The sequence below is a fragment of the Rhinopithecus bieti genome, unplaced genomic scaffold (assembly GCF_001698545.2).
Source record: "Rhinopithecus bieti isolate Rb0 unplaced genomic scaffold, ASM169854v2 scaffold_18153, whole genome shotgun sequence".
NCBI lineage: Eukaryota > Metazoa > Chordata > Mammalia > Primates > Cercopithecidae > Rhinopithecus > Rhinopithecus bieti.
Window position 1 is genome coordinate 786,031 of NW_016809139.1, and position 10,427 is coordinate 796,457.

At 62.9% G+C, this 10,427-nt stretch overlaps 1 protein-coding gene across 13 annotated transcripts; it reads left to right on the top strand.

The window, feature by feature from the left end:
- Positions 1 to 347: 347 nt before the first annotated feature.
- On the top strand, positions 348 to 9,949 carry LOC108539836 (uncharacterized). Of its 13 annotated transcripts, XR_001888498.1 has the most exons (7): positions 349 to 2,079; positions 2,404 to 2,578; positions 2,680 to 2,726; positions 3,590 to 3,707; positions 4,097 to 5,896; positions 6,684 to 6,839; positions 7,343 to 9,949. XR_001888498.1 is itself a non-coding variant. In XM_017888770.1 (3 exons), exons 2-3 carry the CDS (start codon positions 7,620 to 7,622, stop codon positions 9,567 to 9,569), a joined length of 702 nt encoding a protein of 233 aa, XP_017744259.1. In that variant the 5' UTR covers positions 6,561 to 6,839; positions 7,343 to 7,619; the 3' UTR covers positions 9,570 to 9,949. The 13 variants fall into 13 exon arrangements, 3 of the variants coding, with proteins under 3 accessions (XP_017744259.1, XP_017744261.1, XP_017744260.1); XR_001888494.1 differs by having other exon boundaries at positions 348 to 2,079; positions 2,680 to 3,707; XR_001888490.1 differs by having other exon boundaries at positions 348 to 780; positions 894 to 2,079; positions 2,404 to 3,707.
- The last annotated feature ends 478 nt before the right edge of the window (positions 9,950 to 10,427 follow it).

Sequence of the window (10,427 nt, forward strand, 5' to 3'; positions counted from 1 at the left end):
CCTGAGCCCTGACTGTCCTGCACTCCGAGGCCCTGGGCCCTGATCACACTCTACTCTGAGGCCCTGAGCCCTAACTGCCTCCACCCTTAACTGCCCTCCACCCTGAGGCCCTGGGCCCTGACCATCCTTCACCCTGAGGCCCTGAGCCCTGACCCTCTTTAACCCTGAGGCCCTGGACCCTGACACCCCTCCACCCTGAGGCCCTGAGCCCTGACCATCCTCCACCCTGAGGCCCCGAGCCCTGACCATCTTTAACCCTGAGGCCCTGAGCCCTGACCCCCCTCCACCCTGAGGCCCTGGTCCCCAGCCTGGCTGGGCCCCCGAGCAGTGAGCAGGGCAGCAGGGCAGCAGGGCAGCAGGGCGGAGTGAGCAGGTCCCCTCAGGTGACCATCAGGTGATGCTTAGTCCTGGGCACCCTGCACCCACGGTGCTTGGCCAGTGGCCCCTCCACTCAGCGCTCCCAGGGGCCTGGGCTGACCCCGGCTGCCCTAACCGTGTTCGTGTATGGTACCTGAGGGCTCAGGCCAGACAAGTGTCTACCAAGGGCAGCAGATACTGGGGCACCTGGCCTGAGGCCACAGGGACAAGCAGCCTCCCGCAGAGCCTGGCATGTGGGGGTTTGAATGCTCTCATCTCCCTGTTTAATGATTTCCTCAGCAAACACATCCTCAGAATTGCTCAAGGCTGAGGTCACTGTTCAGCTCGGCTTCCCAGGAGCCTGTGAAGACATTTGAAAAAGGGTCCACTGAAAACAGCACGGTCTGGGCTGCCAGCAACTTGGTAGGTGGGAGGGCAACTTCCAAAAAGCCTCCAGTCAGAAAACAAAATGGCAAAAAGACGTCTCCTCTGGGGGCCTGGTCTGTGACAGATGCACCTTTGAAATCCTGGGCCAGGTGTCTGTCCATCTGGGGCCAGACGAGTGCTGAATTCTCCAAGAGAAGGTGGGGTTAGGGCGCTGCATCCGTCCCTGGCGGAGTTCCAGGTGGAGCTGGGAAAAGCATTGCTCCCACCCGCAAGAAAAAAGCTACAACAACTGCATGTCAACAGCGCGTGACCAGTCCAGGAGCCCGGAACCAACCTGGAAGAGGCAGGTTCCTCTGCGGGTGGGACCCTGGGCAGGTGCCAGGCCAGGACACTGTGTCAGCTGGTGAGAAATGTGAGCTGGGGATGGTCAGCAGACTGCGGCCTGGGGTGGCTGCTGGGCGGGGTGGAGATGCGGAATCCCCCTGGACTCTTCCCACAGTACAGGCTGAGGGGGGGCACCCTCCGGGACCACGGAGCCCAGGGAGGCCTGCGGTACCAGGACGTGGGTACGTGTGCCATTAGCAGCGCACCTGGAGGACGGGCTGGAGAACTCTGAGCAACCTGAGCCCAGGCCCACGGCAGAGGATGTCCCTCTGGGCTCTGGAGTGGGCAAGACCAGGAGAGCTGGGAGGGACAGGTCTCTTTCTCTCCACCCCCTGGGGAAGTGAAGCCCCAGGGCCAGGCAGAGATAAGCACAGGTGTGGCTGGAGCAGCCTGAGGGTCGCCGTGGCCACAGCAGACATCAAGCCAGGGGACTCCTAAGGGGCTGGGCTCAGCCCCATGGTAAAGGCAGGCAGAGGGTGGGGGCTATTACGGGCTGAGTGGTGTCCCCTAGATCCATGTATCAAAGCCCTAATGGCCAGGACCCCAGAAGGTGACTGTATTTGGAGACAGCTTTTAAAGAAGTGATTAAGGTAAAATTCATTCCTTAGGGCAGGCCCTGATCCAGCCTGCCTGGGGTCCTTATAAGGGGAAGGGAGGGCACAGATACACGGAGGGACCACCCTGCGAGGACCCAGGGAAGAGATGCCGCCCACAAGCCAAGGAGAGGCCTTGGGAGGAACCAGGGCTGCCATACCAGGACCTGGGACGTCCAGCCTCCAGGACGGACAGAAATAACGGTCTGCTGTGGAAGCCGTAGCAGAAAACTTGAAAACTTGAACAGGATGCTCTGCTGCCAGCATGAGAGATGTTTTCCTGCAAGGCTGGGCAACTCCTCCACTGCTGGTGGACGGAAAATGGGGTGGCCTCCACGTGCCTGTTTATCCCAGAGAGGTGAGGACCTGGGTACGCGCAAGCACACAGCCTGTATGGCAGCGTCTGCCACGGCAATGTCAGGACCGTGACGGCTGGAAAGGACCCGGAGTGCTGCCCTGGTAATGGGGTGACAGATGGGAGCATCTGAGGCAGGAGGCGGGGCTCAGATACTGGACCACATGGAGGACTAGCTAACACAGGGCAGGGGCAGAGGCAGCTTTCCATGAGACACGCCCTCCAGTGCGCCATGTCAGTTAACGGTTGCCATGGCAATACCTGGGTGCTACTGCCCCTTTCCATGGCAACCACCCCACTACCCAAGAGTTACTACTCTTTCCCTAGAAGGCGCGCCCAGCGCACACGAGGACTGTGCCAGGGCGGGGTCCGAGATGTGTGGGGCTGTCTGCAGCCTTGAGGGCCTCGTGGGCACAGTGCAGACTCGGACACAGGTGGCAGCGCCGGGCGCTCGGAGCTGAGGATGGATCCAGGAGATGCTGACACCAGCTGAGCTCCTGCTGTGAGACCCCTGACCCCGGGCGTTCAGGAACTCCACCCTGTCTGATGGCATCACCCTCATGGACAGCCTGCAAGTCCAGCGACATTGTCTCCATTTCACAGATGAAAAGGCTGAGGCTTGGTGCCAAGGGCTTCCCACACATCTGGGAGTGAGCACTGTCCTCAGGCCAAGCCACCCTGGGTCCCTGGGAACTCGCTCCATCCTGTGGGTCAAGGGTTTCCCAGTGAGTCCCCTGCCCAGATCCCCTTAGAGCCAGATTCAAACAGCAGCTTGGCACCAACACCTCCCCTGACTGCACAAAGGGAACGGCCGCTGTCCCAGAACCCACCCACCTCAATGCCCTGCACTGCTGCACACCCAGCCCTGCAGGCGGCAGCCCCAGGCGCAACAGACACCTCCTCACACACCTCCAGGACCCCAGCGTGGCGCAGCCTCCAAGCACCTGACCACTGTGCCAGCTCCTCGTCCACCTGGCCCAGGCCCCCTCACCTGGACTCACAACACCCCAGGCCTCCAGTCTGCACCAGCGTCTGCAGGCCCAGATCCTTCCACACCCCTCCCAGCTGAGGACACACCCCAGGCCTCGCAGGGCCTACTGGTCTCTACCAGCACCCGCAAAGCTCTCCGTGTCTCTGCCCGGCAGCCTCCTCCTTCCCGCAGCTCCACCTTGGCCTCGGGACACTTGCCCAGCATCCCCTCTGTCCCTCCACTCACCCCTGGGTCTCCATGCCCCCAGTGTCACCTCAACACCCCCTCGCTGACCTACCGTCCAGCCACATCCCCACCATCAGCACCGCCCTTATGCCACTGTGTGGGTCTCTCCCTTGGGTCTCTGCCCCGGCCGCCCCCAGGGCCTCTTCCTTGAGAGCAGGGCAGGTTCTGTGTTTCTTCCCCATGGTCTATCCCCAGCACCAAGCGCAGCACCTACCACACAGCAGGTGCTTCCCAAATAGAGTGGGGCGGGGTTTACACCGTTTGACTCCTCAGGCCACCTCTTTCCATTGCACACAGAAGAGGAGGAGTCGTTGTCACCCAGGCAGTCAGGGGAGGCTTCCCGGAAGAGGTGATCGGGGAACTGGGCTTTGAAGGATGAGGATGCCCACACCTCACCAGGCAGCAAAACCCAGAGGTAGTGATGCAGCTTGCGAGCTGTGCCGGGGTGAATGCCGCTGGAATGTTAGCGTCAACTCCAACCAGGGGTGGGGCAGGAGGGAGAGAGGAGAAAAGAGGAGGAGGAGGTATCAGGAAGGACCAGTGGGGGCCTCCACACCCAGCCACAGAGCGTGGGGCTGTCCCGTGAACATTGGGCATTGTGAGGGTGACTAAGAGATGACCAGCGCGGATGCTATCAGGGAAGCCCAAGCCTGGGACTTAGGGGGACCCGGGGCCCTGAACACACAGCTGCAGCATGTCTGGGGCAGATCGATGGGACCGTATGGGCCGGGGCAGACACCGGGCGCCGGGTCAGGCAGTGACCTCTGACAGTGTGTCCCCACGGCTCATGCGTTCATGGTTCAGTGCTTTGAGGGACATCGGATGATGCTGTGGGGGCAGAAGCAGGGAAGTGGACCCGAGTCCCACCCGGGCGTATGGTGAGCCTCCTGCGTGTATTCTTCCGGAAGCTTCCCCAAGGTGTCCGTACATGTTTTTCTGTGGAAGTTCTCATCCTCTGCACCTCAGCGGCTGACTGAGGCCCATGCTGCAGCCTGGGGAGGTGCAACCCCCAAGGACCCCCAAGGATGAGCCGGCCAGACGGTCCCGAGGGCCACAGCTGGAGGAGGGTCTTCCAGGCTTGGGCTGGGGACAAAGCCCCTTTGTGCCTTCCTGGCCGAGGCCCCATGGAGGACAGAGCGCCTTTCAAGGCCGCCCTGATCCTCCACAGTGAAGGCTGACTGGGCTTCAGGGATCCTTGGGCAACACCCTGTGGTCGACACCACGGACTGATTTGAAACCGCTGGCAAAGGCGCCAGGGCCCTGGGTTGTAGGGGGTGGTTTCAGCCTTTTCTAATCTGGGCTCTGACTCAGTTATCAAGAGTGGGCCCAGAGCCTCCCGGGGGGCTGGTTAACCCCCCAACCCTGATACAAGGGCCCAGAGCCTCCCGGGGGGCTGGTTAACCCCCCAACCCCGATACAAGGGCCCAGAGCCTCTCGGGGGGCTGGTTAACCCCCCAACCCCGATACAAGGGCCCAGAGCCTCCCAGGGGGCTGGTTAACACCCCCAACCCCGATACAAGGGCCCAGAGCCTCCCGGGGCTTTGCCAACTCCATATGAAGATGACTTCAAGGCAGGGGCTGTGTGGGATGAGCCCGCATGGCAGGGGAGCAGCAGCCAAGGCCGAGACACAGACAAGCGCAGGGTCCGAGGAGACAGCAGTCCAGCCAGGCCCCTCAGAGGGCAGATGAGGGCCAGAGCACAGCCCACAGGGACCACAGCCCACGAGAACCACAGCCCACAGAACCACAGCCCACAGAACCACAGCCCGTGGAGGAACCACAGCCCACTGGGACCACTGCCATGGAGCGAGGTTGGAGTCAGCCAGCCAGGTGGAACCAGGTTGTGGCCCCCCTGATGCACCGTGCACCTTGCTCCTGGGATGCAGGCACAGCAGTCTCAACCCTCACGGGGGCCCAGCCTGGAGTCTGCTGCTCACTGAGGCTGCTCAGGAATCCCAGGGTGGGAAAGTGGGGCCGGGCAGCGGAGGGAAGCACCTTCTCCTGGGGACTGGGTATTGCCGCCTTTTGGGGGGGTTGCGGGGAGGAACCTCTCCCAGGAACCACTGGCTCCCACCCTCTGCACTCTGCCCACGGCTCAGGCCTCCCACAAGCGTGGGCACCAGTGTCCTGCAGATAAGGGGGGTGTGCGGGTTTTCCCACCGGAACAGGCCAGTGGGACTTGCTGGGGTGTGGGTGGCTGGGCCACAGGTGTGGACGGGTGTCGCGGGCGATGGGGGAGGCTGGGGTGGGAAGGACGTGCCCACCTGCCACACTGGGCCCCGGCTTCTCAGGGCTGTCCCGCTGGGCAGGGGTCCCCCACCCGCAGAGCACCCACTCCTCCCGGCACAGCTTCTCCTTGGGGTCTTCCCTGCACCCCGGCCTCGAGGCCCCTCCACACAGGCTCCTTGCAGCCCCGTCTCCCACGACTATTCATCCCCCAGGAGCCCCACGTGATCTGTCCCCTGCCCTGCTGGCACTGACTCTCCTTGATCCACTGGGATGTGAGTGAGCCCAAAGTGGGGGCACCGGGACGGAAATCAGGCGCTATGGCACCGTGGTGGCTGGGGATCCCCTTTAAGCTGGTGCAGGTGAAGAGGCCTCAGGGTGAGTCTGGGTGGCAGCTAGAATGGGACCTGCTAGCCTGAGGTATTGAGGGGGTCCTTCCCCCCTTCAGGCCCACACTCCGTGGGACGCACGACCACACTGCGGATGGGCACTGCCCTCTGCACTCAGCCCCACCCAGCGGCCACTTCTGTCCACATCCTGCTGGCCAGAGGCCCGGGCGTCAGACACCCCCAGACTGCCTGCCCCATGTTTGAGCAGACCCCACCTTCTGCCCTGGGGATTCCTGGCTGGGTGGTCAACAAGGGGAGTCTGGGGGTTCAGTGCCCAACTCTGCTCGGCCAACATCCCCCTTGGGACTCACCCGGCCCCTGGGGGCCTTGGACACTGGGAGCACGGTGGACAGTTCACACTGAGCTCTCGCTAGACGGTCCCAACCCAGACGCAAATGCGGGAACTCTTCTTCCTCCAGCGTCCACAGTCATGCAGGATGCACCACGGCGCCCAGACCCAGCTTCCTGACCCAGCCCTGCCCCTTCCTAGCTCAGGCCAGGGCCCAGGAGACCCCTCCACATCCCTCACCCCACCCTACCCCGTCACTTCCCTTCCACCCCCACCCCTTCACTGCCTCCCGTCCCCTCACCTCCCTCCCGCCCCCACCCCCTCACCTCCCTCTCACCCCCTCACCTTCTCCCACCCCCTCCTCTCCCTCCCACTCCCTCCCTTCCTACTCCCCTGCACCCCTCCATGTCTGGCCCCTGGGAGGGTGACTCTGTCCTCAGTGTCCTGTCTGCCTCCACTGATGTCTGCTGACTGCCATTCACTCCAGGCTCAGCCTTCTCAGCCCCCTGGGCAGGACGCTGCCTCCTCCCGTCACTGCCGGACTCCCCAGGCGGAGTGCGTGGGTTTCTCACCTGGAGCTGCTGAGCCCCACCTGTGTGGGGTCCTGGGGCTGCCCCAGTCCTCACAGCAGGCTCAGCTCACGGTGAGTGCTGGGGGGTGGGGAGGCTGAAAGAAGGAACTATAGGTGAGGCACCTGCAGGTCGGGAGGGAGGAGGGGTGGGCGGGGGAGGCGCCTTTAGGATGAGCTAAGCGAGGGAGGCCCAGGGGAGACAGTGAAGATCCCAGGAGTCCACACCCGCTGGAGACCTTAGGGAGAGCTCCAGGCCCAGCACAACTGCCCCAGCCTTAGCCCAGGAACTCTGCCCTGTCGGGGAAGGAATGTGTGGAATGTTCCAGCAAAGAGGAGGTGAGTGGCACGGAGATCCTGGCCAGGTGAGGGACAGTGAGACCCTGGCCAGGTGAGGGGCACTGAGACCCCAGTGACCCCCCAGGAGTGCTGTGGCCTGGGAAGAAGCAGAGGGGAGCTGGCCAGTGAGCTGCAGGCCTGCCCACACCTGTGGCCCTGCTGGGACCCCTGGGGGCTTGGGGGGGGCTCTCTGGGGCTGGTGGCCTCCCAGTTCAGGGAGGTGATGTTTTCACTTTCAGAGTTCCCACGAAGATGAGCTTGCGTCCCTGGGGATTTTCCGCTTGACCAGCACCCCATGAGGCTGCCCCTGTGCAGCTGCCAGCCCAGCCCTCCCTGAGCGCCTTCCAGGGCCTGGCCCGAGGTCTGCAGGCAGGAGCCTCCCGTGCAGGCAGCACATGAAAACTTTCAAGTTTATTAAGGCGGAGGTGATTGAGGAGTGAGGCACAGGGGTTGGAGGTGATTTTGTCCCAGGTGGAGAGGGTCCTGAGCTTGGCAAGAAGGCAAAGGGGCAGCTGCATGGGTGCACACACGGCTGGCACAGAGCACCAGCCTCCTGGGGCCCACCCTGGGCTCAAGCTTTCGAGTCAGGGACGCAGACGATGGGCAGAGCCGTCCTGGCATCAGGGGGCACCCAGATGGCTCCTCCTGACAGCCAGATTCTGCATGCAGGTTTGGCGGCACCGGCTCCGGGTTCTGAGCCCGGCTGGAGTACCTGCTCTGGCCAGGACGGGGTCAGTTCCCTGCTTCCGTGGGTGTGGGCCAGGGCTGGGCATGGGAGGTGGTAAAGTTTGGGTGTCTTGAAGGAGAACGCTGGGTCCTCCCAAGAGTCCCATGCAGGACAGGACCTGGGTGGGGGCGAAACGGTGGGCATGGCTTCCCCCCCACGCTGTCCTCAATGCCTCAGGGCTTGGGAAACAGCTCAGCAAGGAGGAACTCAGGGCCCTGCCCCCAACTCCATCCTGGGGAACTGTCAGACGTTGAGGCTCGGCCAGCCTGGAGGTGGCATCAGAGGGACTGCCGTGAGCAGAGGGCACTATGCAGAGATTCGAAGAGTCCGAGAGTCCGAGACCTGCCTGAGGGGAGGGGGCTCAGGGGACAGAGTCCGGGCCATGACCTTGACCCGAGGACTAAACACGGAGCAGGGGGAGGAAGGGCGGGGCCGGGACAGCAGAACCCATGTGAGGAAGAGGAGGACGGGGCCGGGACAGCAGAACCCACGTGAGGAAGAGGAGATCCACCACCCCTGTGATGGGGACTGAGGGTCGGCCTCTCTAACAAGCCGCTGGTGCTGGTGATGTGATGATGTGGAGCAGGGGCCACGGTGGGGGCGAGGGCTCAGCCTGCAGCGGGTAGATGCCTCTCCCAGGACAGGGAGGGCCAGCTGTTCCGGGTACCTACTGCATCTGGGGACTTCCTAGCAGTGCCTCCCTCACCCAGTCCTGGGGAAAACTTGGCCTGCTGGCCCACCCGACCGCCAGCAGCTGATCCAACGCAGTAGGGAGCTCCGAGGGATGCTGGGCTCAGTGCCAGGCCTCGAGGCTCTGATAGCAAACCACAGGCTGCCCTGCCCTCCTAGGGCCAGGAGGTCACACTCTGGGTCCCAGCCTCCCTTCACCAGCGTGTGCTCCTGAGCCCGAGTCCCTCTGAGAGGAGGGATACATTTCCCGGGAGTATAGCCAGACGCTCCATCTAGTCAGGTGCACCTGGGCCACCTGCAGGAGGAGGCCCGTGGCCCCAGGAAGGCTCTCCCTGCACTCACCCATTTGGCATTTTCTCCGCATTGAAGTTATATTTTTGAACCACTAAAATACATGTGTTATTTGGGCTCAGCCCTGGTATTGGAGTAAGAGCTTCTAAAAATAAACCCTTGCTAAGCTCCCACAGCAGAGCCTCCAAGCCGAGGCTCAGCAGGACCAGACGCTCACCATGTAAGGCTGCCAAGGGCCAGCTCTGAGCGCCATCCCCCTCTTCTCTCCCAGGTCCCCCCAGGCCAAGGTGTTGGTCGAATTCCTTCAAATCTTAGGGGAGATTCGCAGGAAACAAGAGCGCGTCTGGACCCCAGGTCGAAACGGGCCAGGAGCAGCCAGGTGGCCGTGTGGCCCCACATCCAGCCGCAGGCCAGTGGCAGGGCAGACCTTGGCTCTCAGAGAGCATCTTGAGCCTGGACAGAGCCTTATAAGGCGCTCCTGGGGCCATGACACACACTCCAAGAATAGCCTCCAGGCTTTGTCTTCTGACGGGCTGGCGCCAGGGTCCTGCAGAGAGTGCCCGGCAGCCAACCAGGGGCCAGTCAGGCACATGCACACCAGCCTCCTTCCTGCCAACCCACTGGGCTGGGGTTTCCCGGGGCTGCGGGAAGGGAAGTGGAGGAAGGACGCAGCCCCGCGGCTGGCAGGTGCAGGCCTGGGCTCTCATCCTGGTGCTGACCCCACCTGGTCAGGCAATGCCCACACGGGACCAGACTAGGACCCTTAACCTTTTCTACTGCATCTTGCTGGCCGGCGGGCAAAGCCTCTGTGCTCATGGAATGCCGTTTAAAAATGCGTCATGTAACATACAGGACCCTCACCCAACCATACTGCCATGCGGCAATAAAACATTTTAACTGTGTTGATGGCATACATGTGAATCGAGTCTGGCTGCCACCACTGTCCTCTCCATCCAGCTTCACAAGTGGCCGAGCCCCTGCAGGAAGGGCCAGCCGCAGGGCGTCTCTGGGCATTGCCAACCAGCCATCTGGCGGGTTCCCCGCGGAGTCAGGGCCATTCCTCGGGCCTGTCCACCTGACCTGCTGCCTGCACACAGGCCTCACACCCTCACTCACACTCACACATGCTCCATCCCGACTCCAGCAGCCCTTCCCCCTCGGGGCCCAGGTGCCTCTTCCTGTCTCCCTCATGCCTGAGGAGGGACCAGCATCTGGTGCCCTTTGACCTTGGCCTGGTTCTGAAGTGAATCACCCGGAAGGAAGGCGCTTGTCCTCCCGGACCCAGGTCTGCAACAGTTATGACCACGCCCATCCCAGTGGCCCTGCCAGACAGCAGGGCGGCCAGTCCACCTCCACGTAATGGGCCCCAATCCTGGAGCACAGCCTAGGAGAACTGCCAGGCTCCCAGAGCACGGCCTGCAGAGCAGATAGACACAGGGCCAGGGCAGGAAGGGGCAGGATGGGAGTGGGGGCAGAAGAGGCCAGAGCAGGGCTGCAGAGGGGCCTGGCCTCACCCTGGAGCAGGGCCTCAGCTGGGCTGGGACTTCCAGGTTCGTTGGGCCCTGGGTGGGGAAAGGCACCCTCCATGTCATGCCCGGTGCATGCAGGGGTCCCCG